We start from the raw sequence: 22,400 nt of genomic DNA on the forward strand, positions 1-22,400 counted from the left end.
CAGAGAGGCTGTGGCTGCCTCATGCCTGGAAATGTTCAAGGCTTGGAGCAACCTGGTCTAAAGGAAGGTGTCCCTGCCCATGGCAGCAGGTTGGAAGTTGATGGTCTTTAAGGTCCCTTCCAACCCCAACCATTCTGTGACTCTAATCTGGACCAGCAGCAACAGGGATGGTACCTACAACCCAGCACCCAGCATGGGCAGAGCTCCCTGCAGTCTCTCCCTCTGTGTATTTAGGAGAGACATGAAATTTCTCAGCTGGCCCAAGGCTGTGGTTCTCCGGGGAGCAGCAGAGGGACACAATCCTGATGCACAGCCCCAGGTGACCTCAGCAGAACCGTAAGCCACCAGAATCAAAGCAGGTCTCTGAAATGCTTTTTGAAAAAATGTAGCTGCTGTCACAGGTGGGAGACTTCACAAGTGAAGCCAAACCAGACCCAAAAAAACCTATCTGACAAAGCCAAACAGAGTCAAATTCAGACCTGACCAAGGAGGACCAGCACTTGTGACAGCAGAAGGACCCCGAGGGAGCAGTGCTGGCTGGGCTGGGTAGCTCCAGCTCGGTGTCACTAAAGCCTGTAAAATGATGAGCAACAGAGAGCAGCACTAGAAAAACTGGACTGCAAGAAATGTCAGCATTTCTGTGATAAGCAACAGTGTGAAAACAAGCCTAAGCACAATCATTATCACCTCCATGGAAGTGTAAAACAGTATTTCCAGGGCGTCTCTTAGGAAGGCCTGGAGTGTAAGTTTTCCCTATGAGAGAACAAAGCCCTGTTCCCTTGCTGCCAAACCATGCTTGCTTAGTCTGTAACAATTTCACTTTTTTCTTAAAAGAAAAAAAATAGTGCCAAAATAAGCATATAGAGCTGTTTTACAAAAGAGACTTAGCAACTCCTTAAATAACTAGGAATAGAATTCAACATTTAATAAGACATTGAAGTTTCTCAAGCAGTCAGACATGGAATAATGAGACTCAACAATGTGGAAAAATCCCATTAATACGTCTTTCAAGATATTTTGCTTTTCCAAGTAATTCATATAAAAAACCTCCTAAAACCTGACCATGAACACAAAGCTATTGAACAAAACAGACATTTACTTTGATTATTTTCCTAGGTTGTATGAAAATACATCTAACATACTCATCTGAAAATTGTTTCCATGCTTGCTCATGTGATAAAAGAACAACAAATTCTGAAATTGGCTGTCATGTATCAGCTTTTTGCTGGAAAAGGAAAGACATTTTGCTACTTTGACGGGCAAGACACAAAGAACATCATTTAAGGCCACATAATATGCCACAGTTAGATGTTTAGATTAATTTATAAAAGAAAAACCTTCAAGTTGCTGAATGCTAAAAAGTATTAAGTTGCATCATGAGAAAGCTCAAGTCTTAAGGATTGTTTTACCTTGTATTTCAACAGTGGGAAAATGAAAACAATGTCACAACTTCTCTTTGTCTTCTTTTTAAAACAAAACTTTAGCCTGGTTTCCCAGGCTGCAGAGTAAGGTACAGAAGCCTTCATTACAATGCACCTAAACCCCACCTGTCCTGGTACAGAAACCAGAACTCTCCCAGATCACCACCTGAGTGCCTGAGCTGAGCTCACAGGGTTACATGGCCAGTACGTATCAAGGGAGAATATGATCCACATTCCTTCTCAAGATCAGTCTACAGGACGTGCCCAGAAGAAGGAATGAATTTCTAGGAACTCACAAATGAAGTCCCAGTCTGCAGTCTCAGGGAAGCAGAACTCCGTGGGCCCAGAGAGTGGAGCAGTAAAGAGCAGGGAGAGGTAGAAGGAAGCAGAAGGTCAAACAGCCCCTGGCTCAGATCTGTTTGTGTGGACATGAAGTGTCTCTCTGTCCCCACAGGCAGACACAAGGGGTGGCTGTCCTGCATCCTGCCGTGCTGAATGTGCTTGTGAGTCCCCGGAGAGGGGGCAGGGAGCTGGGGGCTCCGTGCCCTGTCCCAACCCCCGTGGGTGTTGTCACTGCAGCAGTGCCTGTCAGTAACTGAGACAGTGGCTTCTGGAAGTGGGGATCTGCCTCTTAGGAACTGGGGTTCATTGTTCCAGAGTGACAGAGCTGTTACACCTACACGTGAACAGGAAAAAGCAACAAAACAACTAAAAATATTAACAAATTATAAAAGCAATGGAATGTAAAGGAAAAATTTTATAATAACTTATTTAAATGCATTCTTACAAAGCCTTCCTTACATGGTATAGTATTCAAAGAATGGTCCCAATGACATCAAATTCCTTCATTTTGTTTTAAAGCAATGAGGAAAATATTTCTGCTTTACCACCTGACCTCGTTTTCCTTCCCTTGAAGCCCAATATTAGAGAAACATCCATAATATCATTTTTTGGTTTTGATTCTAGGCACAGGACTGTTCTTCAGTCCCATGGCAGAGCAAAAGTTTCCCTCAAATCAATTAAGGAATCTTGAATTTTAACTTGAGTGCAAGGCTTGGCATACCATTTTAAAAAATGCAAACATGTAACACTTGCCCTGATTTTGAACTGTGCTATTTCTTCAAAATTATTTAAAAAGAAAAAAATTAACCTTCCAACAGTGTTTATAAAAACTGATTAAAAAAACCAAAGCATTTTGGTCACAAAACAGAAACCAAAGTGTTCAGCATAGGGCAATGCAACATCTATAACCTCTTTCAATTAGTATCTTCTAATAAAACCAAAATTTTTATGTGTTGGGAATAAATGAGGATTTTCGTAATTCCAAAAACAAAATCAAATCCTGAAGAAATACCTTGGAAAAAAAACCATACACTTCCATGTTACAACAAGGCTTCATTTTCAAAAGGGCTACACAGAGTTCCTGCACTATTAAGGGCAAACTAAGCTAGAACATACACAAATGGCTGAATGGACATGGAGGTGCACGTGCTGTTTAGGGAGGGTGGCTCACAATGGCACAACGCAAAACGTGCTTGGAACGCTGCCAAATCACACACCAAGGAGGTGCACTGGGAACTAAACTGGCCAAGATGTTTTTCTTTACCGTTTTTTCCTACTTCTAGTATTATTTCCATCAATACTAAGCCTTGTATATTCGTCTCACTGTTAGTGAGAACCTAACGCTAACAGGAGTGAGGAATTCAAAACAACTTTGTTGACACAACAGTGGTGACAGGACAGTCGAGAGCAGAGCTCCTAAAAATGTAATAAAAAATTTCAGTCTGTCAAGTCAAGAAGCCAGTTTTATACAAGCTTTATCAAAAGGAACAGTCAGGCTAAATTTCACATCAAAATTCTTATGTACTTCTTCAAAAATCTATTTCACTTTTACTTAATTGTTTTGAATTTAGTTTTTGCACTTTAGTCAAGTTTCACTTTCTGTTTCATTCATGGGGGTGGTTTTGCCCCTTGTTGGGCATTTCTTGCATTATTATAAAGTTGAAATGCTTGGACTCCTAACATTCCAAAGAAAAGTTTGCTTCTACATTTTACCTGACATTAAGGAAAAAAAAAATCAAGTAATCTTTTCCAAATAATAGCTTTTGTAAAATTTATTTTTATTAAGACACAAAAATCCTATATTATTGGGCCTAGATTGCAAGACAATATCCCTTTAAGTCCAGACCTTTACAGCTCTGCAAGATCAAGTAACTTCTATTTTGCTGGGATGAAATACAGGAAAAAACAGTATAGAAAAAAATCTCTTACAAAGTAAGATTCCCCCTCTCTGATACAGGGTGTGCCTTTCCCACCACACACCATATTTCTTGGTGGAAGGATATTTATGATTATGATAGCTTAAGAATCATTTTTGAAGAGCACAAACCAATTGTTGTGTGTGTGGCTGTAGCGAGAGACGCACCTGGGTCATGACTGGCATTCAAGCACTTGCTCAAAAACACACAAGGCAAGCAAATCTCATTGGGACCACAGACCAAGCCATTTCTTACTCAAAAGGACTTGAGAACTAACAACTTCTTTCAAGGATATACTATTTTAAACATCTGTTGGTTGACAAATACTATCTCAACAAGACTATGTTTAAGCCTACCTGGTTTGATTTTAACCTACCTCCAACCTGCAAGTATTTTGGAGGGAACATTTTACATTCGTAACAATTCAAGTGTAACTGTAATGCTGAGTAATAAGCTTGGTTTGTCCTGAAGTTTGCTGAACTATGCAGTTCGTTATCAGTGCAGAAGCAGCAGAAGACTGCTGTGGTTGGCTCAGTGGATTTATAAAAACAAAACAAAAAAATCCCCCCCCATTGTAACCTTTACAGAATATATGTAAAATTGTGTCCTTCCCTGGTCATATTCACAACTTATCTACAAGATAGTGTTAGCAGTAGAAACTGCAGTCCATGACTATTTGCATTCAGCTCTCATCCATCTGTTCCTCTTTCTCCTAGGCTTGAACTTGTTCAGTTTTTTGCGGGGTTTCTCAGTCTTCTGAGTTTCAACAGAATCCACCCCGAGAACATGTTCAGAGCAGCATAACTGTCCATTCAACATGGAATTTAGTACTGTCCTGTCTTGGTGCTCCTTGCAGAAAGAGTTTGGGCAGAAGTGGCAGAAAGAAACAGAAGGTTTGCCACAAACATCACAGTGGTGCCAAGGACACTCCCACTTCCCTGCAATCGAAACCAAAGAGCCATTAGTGGCGAGTAAAACACAGCATTATCTCTTAAAGAAGTTTTGTGTTGTAGCAGCTGAACACAGGCACAACTTTCCTGACAAAGCAAATGACAGCAACTACCGGGGCTGATCTCAACATTCCAAATGCTACATCATGCTTATGAAGCTCAGCTGGCAGCTGCAAGGAGCGGACTTGACACAATCTCATTTAAACACAGAAGTCAGCTCCAGCTAGAAGAAATGACTCAGGCTTCACTCAATAGGATTTTACAGAACTTGCAGGCTGGTAGAGCATCCAAACATCCGGTCAGCTGCTGCCTACCTTACAGCAGTCCCCGTCTGTTGCCAGTTTTGCTCAGGGATGACTGGTGTGCTTCACTTACAGCTGCTGTTTCACCACAGCATACTTTACCAGTCCTTGTTTTACTTGTTTCTGGGACAACAGGCTTTGCCTGCTTCCCTTCTTCACATCCCACCTGATATGGCTGACTGGGACTCGGTAACTCCTGTGATATCTGGAACCGCAACCTGATGTCTGCTGCTCTTACATTTCCCTACTTGCCTTGTTTCAGAAGCTGCTGCTGTTCTTCTGGTTTGAACTCAAAGGGCTTCATGCATTTCTTAGATAAAATCAACTTTCCTGTGGCAGGCTCACGGTGCTCCTACCAGGCGATGTGCTCAATTACCTACATTTGTAAAACAAATGCCTCATTTTGCCAGAGAGGCAGGAGGAGGCCATCATTTTGTCTTCAAATCCAAGAGGAGCTGCTCCCACACGATGCAAAAACAAAGTTCCTGCCATACAAACCCAATGTTTTCAAGATGACAATCCTGACAAGGTTTCAGTGCAATAACTGAGGTACCTGCACAAGTTATTTATACAAGTGTAAGACACGGGCTGACTCACCAAAAGGACGTTTCACCAAACCAAGACAGGAGAGATGATAAGCTTTAGTACAAGATTTCCTGTCACACAATACCAGTTGGCCTCCATCACCACAACGGAAACAATCATCTTCAGATTCTTTCTTCCCTTCATTTTTCATTCTGCGTCTCCGTGTTCTCTTTTTGGTCTTTTTGCCTTTTTCTTCTGAGGCATTAGTGGAAGAATTCTAAAAGAGTAAGATGTAAATCTGTAAATGCCAGTTTTGCAAAGGAAAAACATTACACAACCTAGCCAAGCTGTTGGCACACCTGCCAGACCATGCGCACAACCAAACTTGGGGCAGACCTGCCCAATGCCTCACTGTACTCATCTGTGTTGACAAAAAAACTGACCCTTGTGAAAAGTCATCTTCTCCCTACAGGACCTCTCTACTGCAAAACCCCCTTCATTTTCTCATCACTGACAAAATTTCCAGTCTAATCTACCTGTGGCTAATTTACCCTCATTATGTACTTGCACCACCAATCACTTCAATATCCATTTTTCTCTTCCTGTTGTCAATAGCCATGCTGGAATTACTAAAAGCTGCCTCCATTTCTCTTTGAGGTACAGACAGCAGAACTTCAGGAACTGTAGGTAATGATGGAAAGAATATACCAAACCTTATCCCTATTTCAATCTGACATTCTGCTGCTTGCACTTTAACTCTCCTTCACCAAATCATAATAAAATTTTGGATGATTTTTCAACATCCCTACCACCATTCCCTTCCTCTCACCCCAGTAATCACTATCTACTTTCTTTAAAATTAGCCCATTCTATCTACCAATGCAGACAGCCCCATTAAACTAAACTGTAACATTTAATTTCTGCATGGCTGGCTGTGTAAATGTTCACAAGCTTATGTGAAACCTCATTTAAGTCCATCTCTTAACAAAAACCAGCTGTGTGGGTTCTGAAGATTCCCAGTCCCCCCTCTGAAGTGGCTGGTACTGAGCAGTGTGAAGGACCACAGGAAGGTGCAGCTTATCAACATCCACAGGTGGCACTTGTGCCTTCCCTCACACTCCTATGCCAGCCCTTCAGGAAGCTCCATCAACTTCCGCTGGATACAGGCTTCAAACTAACCTGACAGGAATCATACAGATTGTTTATTGATACACTTTGGTAACATTTTTTCCTCATTTGAAACTCACATTTTTTATTCTTCACTTCAACTCAATTTTTTTTTAGTGAATCTTAACAAAATAATCATACTTTAAGGTTTAGATGAGGAAATATAAACTAAATGTCAGAATAATATCACTGACTACAGTTAGGCACATTCTCAGTCAGTCTGAAGCTTCTACAACCCTTCCCCCGACAAGACTGCCAAAATCTCTTGATGTATTACTTGCCTTTGGTCTGTCCCCAAGAAATCCACTGCAGTTTGGGGCACCACATTTGCAGACTGTTTTTTCATTGCCCAGACAGTCAAGGTTGTAATTAAAAGTCAGCTCCGTCCCTGAGCGTGAAAAGGACAAGGTAACAAATTCTATCAAAGTTATTACAAACAAATACAGCTTTTGCTATCTGTCTGCTGTTTTGGGATTTGCTTGTTTCCCTCTCTTTACTGCTCATAAGCACTAACAATGATTAGCTAGATGCCCATATAACATGATGTCTTATGCAATTACATTTTAAAATAAATTTGTTTGACTTCACAAAACTGCGCTTGTGTCTGGCCTACACACATATCTATCCACCCATCCAGCTAAATAGAGCTATAGATAGGTATGTATGTGTGTGACCATGTGCGCACACAAACCAGAACACAGATACATTTAAACAGCCTCCTACATCCACTCCTTAAGCTTATCATGTTCATGGAAAAGATGCATTTCAGAGCTCCAAAACAAAAACTTACTAAGGATACTTGCCCCAGAAGCAAGCAACAAAAAGCAAAAGACTCACAATTAAGAATCATTAAAGTAAAAGGCAGATCACAAAGCATCTCCTCTGTGTGATGAGTTCTCTACAAAAATATTTGCACTGAATCAGTTAAACGATGACTGTCCCAGTCATAACTGCACAAAAGGTTTAACTGAGCGAATGAAACCAAAGCCAAGCCGAGCTGATGTACCTGCAGGAATGTCACACACAGCAAAGAGCCCGACACGAGTGTCTCCATTCACTGTCCACTTTAGAGTTTCACAATTTGGTTGGCAGCTGTGATTCATAAACCGAGAATAGTTTCCTTTGGGGCCAGCATCAATAATACGGTCCTGGAGAACAAACCAGCAACAGGATGAATGTTTTTTCTCTCCCCTCTCACAAAAAAAAAAGAAAAATCATCCATAACTGGTTTCAGTAGTTGCATTTGGAACTGACATGGTGCTGCTATCCAGAGCACAGAAGCCAACTCCTGGTACGTGTTGTATTGGAAACTGTAGTGTCCCACATGGCCTGGAATGTGACACTCCCAAAGCAATACTTGTGCTCTAGCTCACATTTTCCCAGCACCCATCACAGCCACATGGCAGGATAAGTGTTCTTGTGAGCATTGTGGTGGGCATGTTAAGGAACCCCCTCCCCCAGGAAGCCTCAAAACTTAAGACTCAGTCCCTTTACCATTTACTTTGCATTCACAAAGCTGTGAGGCATCTATAAGTACTGTGCTTTATGGCATTTACCAAGTCACTGCATGATTACTTCCACAGATTACTAGCTTCTCTCCAGATTTCTTTCCTCAAATCAGCCTAGTTTACAAAAACAAGCTGTTGGTAAGCTAAAAACATCCCATCCCTAAACACAATTGCTTTTTCATTTCTATCTCCACCAAATATACCAAACATTAACAAAATAAAATGAAGTCTTGAAATTGCCAGAACTATGTTTCTTTGCAGAGCTGCTTGAGAAGGCTCTGCTTATTTATGAAGTATTATTATGGTTTCCTTCTACCTCATTTTCATAATGCATATGTACAAGTATCATGTCTGTGTGCACCTATTTCACTGCATGGGCAGCTCAGCCTCATAATGGCATTGGCACTTTTGGCAAAATAGACCCACAATGAGCGTTTATTAATTACAGTAAGAGTCAAATACATGTTCAGTTCAGATATTTAACACACTGACATTGTATGTCAATCTAGGAGAGGGCTGAGAAACTTTTAAGTGTTCAGAGAAACATGGTTTCATCATCCTGTGGTGGTAACTCCTGTGCAGGAACTCCTCAGTTACAGGACTAATGAAAACAGCAGCTGTGGAAATGCAGAGCAAGAGTCTTGGGAAAAATAATGGTGGTTGGGACTGAAAAAGACGCAGGACTGGCAGCCAGCTCTTGTTTATCTCCTAACTAGCTGTCTGGGGACTGAAGTAATATAATATAGATATAATGTATAACTCCTGCTGTCCAGGTTCTTCACTTTCTCCCACTCCTGAGGAAAATACTCAGAGGTGTGCACAGAACCACAGGTCCTGAATTATTTTGGTGCGTTAATTAATGTGCTGCAACAATTTGCTGCAAATCAATTTGTGGAGGGCTGGCTGGCTACTAACACAGAGAGTGCTTTCAGAAAAGAGTTTCTACAAAAGCACAAGCCTAGTTTTGTTATAAACAAAGCAAGGGACAGATGGCTGCAAAAAATATTAAATGCCCTATATAGGACACAGCCTCACAATTCTATTCCACATTCTCTCAAGTGAGAATTTTATTTTCTGCTGTTGAAATTTTAGTAGAAGTATTGCTAACAGCAATTCCTTCCACTGTATCACTACTATTCCCCCAAACTTCACACTTCATTTTAAGACTAGGCAGGTAAGTTTGTACTTACAGGTACAGGTAAGCACTGTACTTAATTTCAAGCAGCCTATAGACCTTAATATGCAATTTATTACATAACACAGAACTAAGGAGATTCACTATGTACATATAGAATGGAGAGAGCAGGCAAAGAAAATGCAATGCTGTGAATATATGAAACTGTGGTATGTCAAAAGTAGCAGAGTGCCCTACCAAGGTGATCAACAGAAAAAGAGGTCAAAGTAAGGTTGTAAGTAAATAATGGCAAAAACCATCAAATACCCTACCTTATCAATAGTAAGCATATAGAAGTGGGTGATGTCATTTTCATGTGCATATTTGATTCTTGCCATACATTCCTCTTCATCAATCAGCTCTCCCACATACTCATTGACAAACTCCCCCTGAAAGGCACCAAGCATCACTAGTCAAGTATATCCCAAACCCACAAACAGCATTGCAGGTCACCAATTCTCTGCTGGGTAAGAACAATTCCTACCTTTTTGATATCCCTCTTGGCAACCAGACCCCACCCTTTGCCATCAGTTTTGATGATCTTTGTCTCAGGGTACTGACGCTTTGTAAAGCACTGGTTCTGGCACCGCTCTCCCGCCGGACAAACTTGTGGGTGGCACTCGTACATCAGCATCCGATTGAGGCACTCGGAATCGAAGCCACAAGGGTTTTCATCCGTGGGTTTGCAGTTGCACTTGGGAATCTCAGATATATCAGCAGTGTATATCTGCACTTTACCACAAGGTTTATTCACCTGAAAAATACATTAAAATAGTTCAAATATGACTTTAGAACCATTAATTTTATTGTAAGAGTTCCAGTTACACAGTGGTTGCTAATTTGCTTTTGCAGCACTAGATGTTTCCAAAGCAAAATTTTACCATCTCATGACTGGGAAAGCACAGTTACCATCATTACAACCTGACCCCATCTCACTGCTCAGCTCAAACCTTCAAGTACCCAGTGTCATTTCCTCAAACTTTACCTTAATATGTTTGTATGGTGGAGGTTTACGTTCACTCTCCTGGGTTTCTTTGGCTTCTCGCTGTAGCTTTATTTCTCGAAACCGAGCTTCAGCTTCTTGCAAAGCTGAAAAAGATTGCAGCATCAAGAGAAATGCCAGAAAGAGGATTACTCCCCCCAAACTGACTTGCTCATTCCCATGTGTGTTAAAACAAAGCATTGTCTACTTCTTAGTCCCACCATTCAATTTTCTTGCAAACAATGCTTCTGGAGTGTTAATGCTCTTAACAGATGTATACATTCTACTCTTTTAGTCTCCCAGTCTGAGAGAGTCTACTCTCTCAGTCTTTCTTTATAGCTTTCCAGAAAATAAAAATCATCAGATATAATTTCAGTCAGATCCCAGTCTTTCACAAGATGTGAAAATAATGTTTTCATGCAAAGATAGTAATAGTGACTGCTGCCCAGGACACCACAAATTTGTTTAATTCAGTATTGTAAAACAGATGTTCAAAACCCAAGGCTATGTGTGAAGAAAGCAAAGCATGCATATCCTAGGATTATTTTTGTTTACTTTTAGCTATGTACCATTTTTGAAGACTTTTCCAATTCCTTTGATCCCTTGGTATCTACTCCCTCTGTCTCCCTCCATGTAAGGGAACACCCGTGCTTGGTGCGTCCAATAGTAATCCTTAGAACCAAAGAAAAACACAGGAAATTCTCCGATTTCATGCTTCATTTTCTGGATATTTGGGGGAACGTTTTTCGGATGGCAAACTTCTGCAGGCCACCATCTAGCACAGAAGTACAAATAAAAAAATACAGCATTTTAGTCAGGCTCTTTCTGCAAGAGACAGTTTAACAACATCACTTGAAACAGCAGTAACTGATTATTATTTCCAATATCCAAGAGGATTTAAAATCTTTTCTCCCCTCTCTCAGTAGAGAGTGAGAGAAGACTAGAAAAGGAAAGCCTGACACTCAGATCAGTGGGACTTCACCTGCCTGCAAGGTAAGCACACACACAGGACTTCCTCTGTCTGGGTGGCAAAACCGTCATCTTTACAAGGCCTGCAATTAGTGTAATTGTCAAAGATCAAGAGAAGATTGATAACACCCATTAATGTTACAAGGACAACCCCCAGTTACCTCTATCTCACTCAAATCTCATCCAAGTGTGAAACACCAACAACCTGAGTAACTGATGTCCCAGCCTGCAAGGGAGTAATTTAGCCAATTACCAGTTAGACCAATTTATTGGCAGGGATCTCTGAAACCAACAGGGGTTGATAGCTCATACACTGAAGGCAGAAGTCAGAAGACTCAAGGAGTCCTGTATGGGTAATGCCTTGGCCAAGAGCAACAGCAAAGCTGCAAGTCTTTCAACCTGAAGCTTGCAAGGAGGTGAGGTCCTTAGTTCAGAGAGTAGTGAGAAATCAGTGTGCAGCAGGACTGGCCTACAGGAGCAATCAGTTGTATGATCCTTAGTTAAACATGCCAGTACTGTAAAACAACACAAATTCCTTCATCAGACCTGTAATTTCCCAGTTTAACCCAAATAATATCCTGGAAATGGAGCTTCTTGCCCGCCCTGCAGTCGTTGCAGTACCAGCTCCCATCTGGCATTTCGATGTTTAAGCAGTCAGGGTGAAAGGCTGCCGGGCACGACTCGCAGCACAGCAAACTTCCGCCTGCAGAGAGGCAAAAAAAAGAAAAAAGAAAAGGTTGGAAAACATCAAGATCAAAATAAAAGTTTTGCATTCCAGACAGGTTTGAAATGATACACATGTGGTAGGTTCAGTTAGAAAATAAATGGTTAAAATATGCTGACCCTCAGCAACAAATACACACATCACTTTGTTGGGTACAGCAGCCAAAAGGTCCTGACTAATTTATATGCCTGGCAGACTCGGGTTAGTAACACATGCAAAATAACAAGCAAGCTGGTGATAAAAACGCCAGAATAATGCACAAATTATAATTACTTTGCTGTACTTTAATGACTACAATATGTTCAACATAGTTTTAATATATATTAACATTTCTATGTAGGAAAAATTTAAACCCCAACAGATACTTGTATGATTTTGGGGTTTTTTTCCCCCTCAGGGGGAGAAGGAACAAGGTTGTTAGTTTGTTCCACAAATTATCAAGTGGAACGTTGGCTGCAGCTTAAAAGCTGCTATGCTGCATATTAATTTGTTAACAAATCAGGTAAAGTTTCACTGCTACAAGTTTAATCAACACTACGCATTTTGTGGTTCTCAATAAGGAACAGATTTATTGTACAGGATAAAATGAAACACCCTTAATTAGTGGCAATCCCGGCAACAACTAATACTGACTCAATTTTCTGTCTGCTGCTAAACTAAGAGCAACTCTTCAAATATTTACGGTGCAATATTACATATTAGCAATAAAGAAACACAAAAAGCTTTAGTACATTGAACACAGGGGAAAGAACACAGAAATACTCATTAGATATCTCTTGTAAAGAATTAAATCAGGCTTCTGGTTGTTGGATAAAGCCCAGGTAAAACTAATTATTTCTGGAAAAAAAAGGGTATTTAAAGCCCTGAAGCAGCATAAGCTAATCTGACATTACAGCAAAACTTAACAAAGCCTAACTTCATATGCACATTTCGAACGATTTGCTATAAACAGATTAGAAAAACAACACTTAAACTGAAGAATAAAATGAAAGAAAAAAAAAGTTTTGATGCTGCATTTCTGGAGGAGTTCCCCACCCGTTTACCTTTGGAACAAACAAAGCACCAGCTGACATTGACATGGGCGTGGTGGCTCTTCCCCTTCATGGCAGTGAAGTGGTTGGTGCACACGATGCTGTTGGAGGCGATGACGGCGCATCCTGCGGCAATGCAAACGTCCCCGGCGTGGTATGCGACGGGGCAGCGCACGCAGCGCATCATCTTCCCTGGCAAAGCACAACACTCACGGGTTACCTTGGGACAAAACTGACTTGCAGTGAAGCACAATGCTGCTGTGTTACTTTGGGACAAAACTGACTGGTTATTTCAGCAAAAAAGATGGTAGTGCTCAGACACCCTATATGCACGCGCAAAACCCCAGCCATTATGTTTTCAACGCTTGCAACAATACTGAATTAATAAAGGTTTTTAGAGAACCCTACACTCAATTTAAAGCACTCTAAGACTTTAATTATGAACATCACGGTAGACCAGCTCTTCCTTAGTCATGTAATTCTGCCTGCAAATGTTGCCCAAAGCTAAAAACCTGCACAGAATCAAATGTTTCCACTTTCATTGAGCCTTGCTAAAGTGTCTGTACATTCTCAGGTCCTGCCCTCACTGCTTGGCCTCTCTCCTCATCCTCTATGCATTCTAGATTTCATTCTCTCTTGAGAAGAAAACATGGCTAACTATGGATAACTGAAAGCTAGTTAGAAAGAGAACACAAACAAGGTAAGTAACAAAGCTGACTAAAAATTATTCTATTACTACTTTTTTTAAGAATTCTGAATCAATCGATAGTCCATTTATGCCTAACAAAACCGCCGCTAGCAGCTCTCAAATAGGCACATTCCTTACCTTAGCATACCATAAATAAAATTAATTCATCAGTCACAAAAACGTAAAATCAAACTACCTTTTGAAATTCGTGGATGTGAGGGGTTACTAACATGACAACTGAGGCAGCTGTGGAGAGGACACCGAAACCCCCTGTTCTCGAACACAGTGAGATGAAATTTTTTCACACAAGCTTCGTGGTAGAATTTTCCGCAGTGAGACACAACACAGCGTTTCACATCTGCCTTTCTCTCCTTACACACAAAACAGGTGTGCACACCTGGTGGCAAAAGAATAAACAGAATGTAACTCATTTTTCATCCAAACACATGACTTTAAAACATTTCTCTCGTGCCTTTATGTTACGCATGAGGGAGTTGCTTTTCTTGCGTGCAGGAGGTTTATTTCGACAGATCAAATTGCATTACTTGATGTTGTGGATATTCGTATTGTAACAACTTGGTACAGCAATCTATTTACTTTAGTTCTTTAGTATTAAATACTGATCTGCTCAGATATAAATAAAATAAAGTTACAAAGCAAACCCATTTGCAGTTGAAGTATACACAACAACACCCAAAGCTGCACCAATCTGATTTTATGTTCTTATTTATTTATAAGTCTCAGTACGCCAGGACAACTATGAATTTTTAAAATTTTTTTAAACCAGTGAAATAGGATGATGGGTTGTCTGTGGTCCTGTGAAATTTCAAGCAGGACCACAAACCAAAGACAAGCATCCTCTAATCTTTTTTCTGAACTAGTTGGAACAGCTTTATTCTGAAGCAGCAGTTCCAACAAGGTTTACTGCATGTACTGAAATGAGCTTATGAGCAAGAACACAAATCTTATGTAAAGTTTTGAGATTAAGAACTTCTAAGCAGTTATTACAGGATTAAAAGCAAATGAAATTAATAGCAATAAGGTAGTCTTTTAACAGGAAAAGCAAAAGATTGATATAGACACACAAAGGACTGAAAAAGAACTTAAAATGTTTCACTCGCTGCTCTTTTTCTAGGATTTCTTAAGTCTTTGTGACAGACTTTAAATCTCATCTGTAATTGTACTCAGAGAGCAAATAATCTGTAGTTATTAAGGCAATGGAATTCTGATTAAATTAGCCACGTTACAAGAGAGTTCTCACTGAAAATAGGGTGAACTTTGTAAAACATGGCACACTTAGTGGAACTCTATGAACTCCCACCCTGTCAGGTCCAAATGGACAAATACGGGTTCTCAGAGGATACATACTCTGCCCAGGAGGATGTCCTAGAGCAATGGATGGGAAAACTATAACTTTTTTTATTTTTAATTAATAGAAAGGGACAAACTTGCCTGATGTACATTCACTACAAATGAATTTTCCTGCTGGTCTTCCAGAGAGCCCAAGGCAGCTTACATGAAAAGCTCGATAGCAAAGTCCTTCACACAGTAGGAGATCACCTGTTTTTTCACACAGCTTTTACAACACAAAGGCATTGAATGTTAAAGAAAAGTTCATATGTGGAAAAAAACTCTTTTCTTTATTCCTTTTCATACACTGCTCCTCAAAATATCTTTTCCCATTGTTGAAATCAAATTTAACGAGTGAAAGATAATTTTACAAGCATCATCACATGCCCTGGCTTCAAGCTGAAACAGGTAACAGAATCATTAAACCACTAGAAATATCCCCCCCCAGACCATGGTTCAGGAGTAAATACAACCTGACAGAAAAAAAGGAATAGAAAAAAAGCTTTAAGAAATATTCCCTGAGCACACTGATGCATCTAAGTAGGGTTAAAAAGCATCCTTTCTTTCCTTTTCCTTGGCAAAAGGAAATCAGTTCAGTTGGCACAATGATACTTCTGTGTCTGATTGGTTAGCAGTGATACATGCATAACTAAAGATGAACCAAACAACAGTGCTGGCAGAATTTAAGGACTACCCAACATTTATAGATAGATACAACCTCATCCTCACTATGTACAAAAAATGGAAATGTAACTGCTTGCCCAGTCTCATGGAAACAAATTTGATCTGTCTACTTGGATTGTGCTATCATTTCATAGCCTAAGAGCTATGAACAGTTTGAGAAAGGCTTTTGCTTTCAGTTCCTTCCCACCCGCACATCACGGCAGAGCAGTGCTGCTATCTCTGCTGCACACAGAGCACAAACCCCACTGGGCTGGACTCCTTCCTCTGAGCTAACAGAGAAACCAGCATCTCTTCTGCATCAGCTAACCAGTCACCTGGCAACACTCATGTGCTTCTTCTGAGGTACAAATTATGCTTATCTTACAGACCTGGAAACTCAAGCAGAAAGGCTAAGTCACTTACTGGAGGTCAAGAAAAATAATAATTAGGTATTAAGAATTCCATTTACTGCCATGGCAACCTCATCACAAACAGACATCTCAGACTCCCATGATAAACCTGTTTCTGGCCTAATATTGTCATTTTCATATTTAATAAGACCTTTTCTAGGAAAGCTTGGGAAACAGCCCAGCTAATGTCTCTCACCTGACACACATATTCTTTTTTTGTTCCTGCTCCTCGCTCAGATTTTTTGGATGATATAGATACTTCAGTCTGAGTCTCATCAGCACTTTCATAGGGGGACTCTGAGCGCTCATCTCCTTGGCCATCGGAGATCTGAAGATTAAACACAGGTGTTAGAGAAAGCAGCCACAGATGGTCAGTTTTGCACAGAGTAATAACTGATGGAAGCAAACACACTGCAATTCAGACTAGCAGATTTAGGCACGCTCTTCTGGTTTTGTTTCCCCCACCTTCAAAAGAATACCTTGATTAAAACCAGAATATGTATTTGTGGAAGACTCATAAAAAGGACTATACAACAATCCCCCTCATCAGCAACTCAGTAGCAGCCAAAACAGAACACCAAAACTTTGTAACATGGCATTTTATTTATACTCAGTTCTGTAATACAGTTAGCAAGAAGTGCCTAGCCAATAACACAGGGGTATCTTCAAATCCCTTGATTAAAGTTTGAGCATGTGGTTTATGAGAAAGCAACAGTCAGTTTTTAAAAAGAAACTTGGTAAACTCCAAGCTGCATATAAAAGCCTCTGACCCAAGTATTCTCCAAGAAAGTGTGAACAGCATATAGAAGAGAAGAAGAAAAGAACAAGCAGCTCTCAATATGTTTAAGGAACATTACCATCAACAATAAACTCAAAATACTAGAGAAGATAGCCCTCCTTGCTATGGATATATCTTATATAACAGACCTAGATGTAATAAATATGGGGTGTTTTTAAAAATAGTCATAATTTACTTTAAAAAAACCCATCCTTAGTAACATATTTAAAAGAAAATACAGGGTGGTTTTCAGTTCAATAGAATTTAAGGAGGTAATGGACAACCAAGTCATTTGTCTCATCTCACATTACACCAGAAGATGCAGAATTTCATGCTGTTGCCCCCAGATGGTACTCAGTAAGTTGTGCCTAAGTACATTCTCCAGGAGAAGACCACAATTTGGAATTGCAAAAGGACGCCATCACTTCTCTTCAAGCTCGTTCTAATGGTTATTCACACATACCATCAAAAGTACTGCCTCCTGTCCCTTTTGGGTTGTCTAACTGCAACTCACAGTTGATGATGCTTTCTCCAGGCATTTCAGCTATATTAAAAGTCCCTTGGAAGCAGACATTTTCCTCCTGTGGAAGCAGGCTGCAATTAAGCCCGTTTCAATCCTTTTTGTTCCGCCCTCTAATTTTCTCCCTAGGGGACTTTTTCCAGCATCTAGAGCATTTTAGTGGGGTTTCTCTAAACCTTTTCTGTGTTTTAAAAAGGCTGTTGAAAAATCAAGCATGAGAACTGGAGGCAATAACCCATAAAAGTCTTGTAAGTACCATATCCAAAGCAACCCAACATGATGCTATTCTTCTCCACTTCTGTTCTGCTGTGCAAGAATCCCCCCAAGTCTCTTCAATACAGCACTGAAACTCACTCTAAATTGCTGTGCTATTTAAGAGATCATTTTGCCAATAGCCATTTGTCAGGATACAGACACACCACTTTATATGAAGAATTTATTCTCTGTTTTCAGACACAGAATCTCATATTTATCTACAGTAAACCACCTTTTTCTAAAATTGGCCCAGCTACATGCCGGAGACAGCCACATGCAAACCCCCTATCAACCAATCCACGTAATGTACAAATTTATTAGAGGTAATTTATTTTGAAATCAGAAAGAAAAATGTAAGACCAAACCAGGCCTAGACTTAGTCTTCATAAAATCCCTTTAGAAACATTGGTTTTGAGTGATTAATTCTCACTGCTGCTGCCAGCTAACTTGCATTCCTCCATTTAACATTTGCTTTCCTTGATCACGTCTAAAAATATTTTATAAATTGGATCAGACTGACAGCTGCTGGTTGGTTGGTGGTTTTTTTTCCCACATTACTTGCAAGGGTATAAATTCATCTCCTCAGTGCAAATAAATACTATTAAAGCGATTCATACCTCCAGTTCACCTATGAATATTTCTACAGCTGGAGTGACTTGGGGATTCTGCCCGACCATTTCATAAGTGGTTAAAAGAAACTGCACGTAAAGTCATTGCTTTGTTCAGGCACCAGGAAATCTCTGTACCCTGGAAGGAGCTGTGAAATAGTAAACTGCAAATGTGACCTGAGTGCAAGGCCAGGAGCAGCCAGTTCTTGATGGGAAGGGGCAGATAAAGGAAGGCAGCGTGGGAGCACAGCAAAAACACAAAACCAGTTTCCCTTATGGCTTAAGTAAACTTACACACTTGCTCATTTCTGTTTAAACTATTCCCACAGAAACATTAATTAGTGTAAGCAGTGCACTGCTCTAACATTTTTAGTACCTCATTATATTCCTGTTTGAACTAGCCAGAATTAGTCATGGTTAGAAAAGAAAAAAGGAAAAATAAGCTGGAAGGTCTTAGATCTGTATTTCTTTCCTACCTAAAAACACAGCAGAACAAAACAAAGCAACGCAAAACAAGCAGTCTTGCTGTAACCCGACACTAGGTTTTCCACCTTTTCCCCACACCACAAAACACCTAAACCCTAAGAAAACCCATTTGTGCAGCACCCCTTGAGTTAATGCAGCATTCCCAGCAGCAAAAGCCATAGAGCCTTGCCCTTGAGGAAGGTGCTCCTCTTCCCCCAGCACACTGCTTTTGAAGACAGAGCAGAGAAATAGAACATATTCAGTGATAAATATATTCAGTCAAGAGAATAAATCAAAGTAATGCTTTCCAAGATTTTCCTTGGTTTATACACTCCATTCAAACGAAGGATGCAGACCTCTGTATGGAAACAGAACCCTATTGGCAGAAGGTAGTTTTTCAGAACCCCCTAGATATGGGTGACAAAATCCCAGCCATTTGTGAACCTCAGGCTGACATCAATTTTCCTACAGAAGAGAGATTTTACCGCCCCAGAACTAATGCACAGCCCTTTATTTAAATTAAATGGTTACTGAGCCAAAAAAACGAGCAGTGCTGGCAAGAATCAAACCCGAGATCACAAATGCAACCACAAAAGCCAAATACTATCAGCCCATTCAAGATAAAACTTGGCAATTTACACCCACCTATATATTAATGCCAGGTTTCAAGCACAAATACCAATACACAAAGCATGAACAAAATATCCTCAGCTCATCAACTGAATGGCTACCAGGCTGAGAATATCTTTCAAAATCTCTCCTTTACAGCTGTCAGGAGCCTCACACACGTTACAAATCAAATGCTCTATTAACCACCAGTTTTGTAACACACAGACAAGACCGAATACCTCCTTATGGCTCTCTCAGCTCCTGAGAGTCACTACATTCACAAGGAGCTCAGCAATACACTCCTGTGGCCTGGTGCAGGCTGCAGAATGCACCTCTTCATCCCTGCCACCATGACCAAAGGTTTAACCATCATCTCCAACAGCCATAATCCATGCACTGCTCACACACACTTCACTCCTATCCCAGATTTCACAGTTCAGGGCCCTAATAAATGGGAAGGCTAACAGATTCCCTGTTGTAAGAAAGGGAAGCATTTCTCTTGGATAATTCAATTTAATCCTTATTTGCATCTTGCAGAAGGTGAAGTCTCTACCAGACATCTCTGGGGAAAGCTCCCTCTATGAAGAGAGCTGGAATTCAACACTCAGCTCCTGAAGTTATCCCAGAATAGCCAATGGAAATATCAGGGAAGTAAAAGAGCATCTGTTCCTTAAGGCCTACGGAGAAGAGGCCGAGACAACCCTTCATCCAATGCTTCTTCGAGAGGACTTAGAACCTAAGAGAGGTACAGCATGAGGTAGTTGGGAAAACTGTATTTGTACCCCAAGCAAGCTGTAGCAGCACTAACAGGTTCTGATTCATCTGGGGGACACTGAGTTTTGCAATTAAAATATGTGTAGATTGAAACAGTCACTACATAAAGATGATTTGGAAGATTGCTAGAAATCAGTTCATGCTGATGTGACACAGCCACCTCTGCAATGAGACATAACACTTCTGTGGGTGGTTAACACAACTTCCCACAGTGGAAGGTCTAACAGGTCACATACCAGAGCCCAAATCACAGCCTTCAATACAAATGTGGACAGGTTTTGGGGGGCTTGTTACTTTACTTGTTGAGTTACAAATATAAATCTTTCCCTTGTAATCATGCCAGAGCTTGTCTTGTCCTTATTTTTGTAATATAATCCTCCTAGCAAAGTAAAGTGTATATAATTAACTCTTCTGATATTCAGGCCAAGGTTCAAAGTAATCAACATTTAGATTAGTGGCAAAATGTACTAATTGGCAAATTGTAGCTATTTTATTCTGCTTTACATTTGGAGTAATTTCTTATTTCTCATAAAGGCAAAGGACTGTTTTAAAGAGTGTAAATTTAGGGGAAAAAAGCCAAGGCTGTTCACTTCAGATTTTTAGCAAGTGCCAAGTTTCTGCACTGAAATTGTACCTGAACTCTTATCATCATCTCCACCTCTTGCTAGCAATTACTGCTGCTGTGACATGGAAGACACCCCTTCCCCTGCTGAACTAAGGATCACTGCAAACACCATCAGCCTTCCCATACTGCACATCAGTCACGCTTTCCTTCCTACTTCCTTCAATTACTGAATGTCAACATTATCTTGTGAGGACTTGCCTGTAGAGGCTTTCACACTTCACTGCCTGAACGCTGAGCAAGGGTGGTATATCAGAAATCGAATGCAGTTCTTTCTACTGGAAACTATGCACCTGCATACACAAGTGAGAAAAAGGGAGGAAAACAGCCTAAAAACCAATTCATGCTCTTCATATGGGGTGGGCCAGAACTTACTTCAGGGATTACTGAGGTTCCGAATACCATTACCACTCACAGAAGTGACAATTTCCCATCAGGCTCCTAAGGCAATCCTTCCTTTCCCACATCTCAGTCATTATTCCCTACTTACACATGTAAGACTCAAAAGGGAACATGTAGGGACACATTACTGCATTTTCCAAGTTCCCCATAGCTTTATTATTGGAAAAATACTTCACTACCAAGTCAAACTGGGACAAAATTTTGGCATCTCTGTGAATTCTTTGTGTTTAGTATTGTATTTTTACCCTTGAAAAGACAGAAATTGTAGCAATGGGTAATTAAAGAACTGGGTTTACTCATCTCAAGATATTTCGAGCATACATTTTATACTACTACTGTATTTTTGGAACAGTTACTCAGGCCCACAACAGTACAAGGATCAGCATATAAAGACTTCAAATCCCCCAAAGTATTTTTAATTTTCTTTTGAACTATATGCTAAAATTCTCTGTTCACAATAACCAAAAGAAGTGCTTAAGGGATTCTTTTAGACAAACATCAATCTATTTTTAGAATGACTATATAACAATGCTTATAAAAGCCATCTTCAGCATTAATTCCTAACTGAATGAACATGCTTTGCATACTGCAATATTTGATGCATAAAGCCAGATTACATCAGCAAGCCCTGCTGAACACTGGGTAATTGTTTAATTGCTAAATATAAGGATGAGATTTACTTTTTTTCCTGCTTCCTGGACTACTTTTACCTGTTATGTGCAAAAGGGACCTATACGAGCATACAGATGCAAGGACTGTTGGTGGAGTAACGGAGTTTCCTTGGCATGATTATATTGAGTAAATAAGTGTTTGGTTTTCACAGAGCATGCTGAGCAGGCTTAGAGGAAGAAATGTGTGCAACTCTATACAATAGTTATAATAAGAAAACACACTAGAGGATTGAAAGGAATTAAACTGAGTCAGCTATGTGCATTTTTTGAGTTTATATGTTTATATTTTTGTCTTTTTTTTTGTCTGAAGCACTCTAAAATGATTAAAGGGGGGTGGGCAGGAAGTCAATTTGACAGCAGGTTCTGTACACAGATTTTGTATACAAAATCAATTCTCAATGTTTTTCCTCCTGCAAGACTTCCTGCAGCTGCGACACGAGTCCTGCAGCTGCAACACTGAGTCTGAGTTAACTGCACAGCTCAATGCACCATCAATTAAAGCGTTCTAAGGTGAAAGGATAAGCACTAACATGGGGAAACATTTCTCACAGTACATGTTAACACTGAATCCAAA

General features: G+C 40.2%; 1 protein-coding gene and 1 non-coding gene across 4 annotated transcripts in view; both read right to left on the bottom strand.

Annotated features, from left to right (window-relative positions):
• Window positions 1–980: 980 nt before the first annotated feature.
• NSD2 (nuclear receptor binding SET domain protein 2) overlaps window positions 981–22,400 on the bottom strand; it is a 98,488-nt gene continuing 77,068 nt past the window's right edge. For all 3 annotated transcript variants that reach the window (XM_069014623.1, XM_069014624.1, XM_069014622.1), the window contains 13 exons: window positions 16,319–16,450; window positions 15,152–15,275; window positions 13,896–14,096; window positions 13,024–13,203; window positions 11,803–11,959; window positions 10,857–11,062; window positions 10,291–10,394; window positions 9,790–10,059; window positions 9,578–9,694; window positions 7,630–7,771; window positions 6,905–7,011; window positions 5,529–5,733; window positions 981–4,617 (listed from right to left, as the gene is read on the bottom strand). In XM_069014623.1, the coding sequence (XP_068870724.1) occupies window positions 4,352–4,617; window positions 5,529–5,733; window positions 6,905–7,011; window positions 7,630–7,771; window positions 9,578–9,694; window positions 9,790–10,059; window positions 10,291–10,394; window positions 10,857–11,062; window positions 11,803–11,959; window positions 13,024–13,203; window positions 13,896–14,096; window positions 15,152–15,275; window positions 16,319–16,450 (2,211 nt within the window). In that variant the 3' untranslated portion in view covers window positions 981–4,351. The remainder of the gene's footprint in view (window positions 4,618–5,528; window positions 5,734–6,904; window positions 7,012–7,629; window positions 7,772–9,577; window positions 9,695–9,789; window positions 10,060–10,290; window positions 10,395–10,856; window positions 11,063–11,802; window positions 11,960–13,023; window positions 13,204–13,895; window positions 14,097–15,151; window positions 15,276–16,318; window positions 16,451–22,400) is intronic.
• Window positions 7,920–8,050, bottom strand: LOC138110162 (small Cajal body-specific RNA 23). Its single transcript, XR_011150796.1, has one exon. It is a non-coding gene; the product is annotated as a small Cajal body-specific RNA 23 (non-coding RNA).

Source organism: Aphelocoma coerulescens, chromosome 4 (assembly GCF_041296385.1).
Source record: "Aphelocoma coerulescens isolate FSJ_1873_10779 chromosome 4, UR_Acoe_1.0, whole genome shotgun sequence".
Lineage (NCBI taxonomy): Eukaryota > Metazoa > Chordata > Aves > Passeriformes > Corvidae > Aphelocoma > Aphelocoma coerulescens.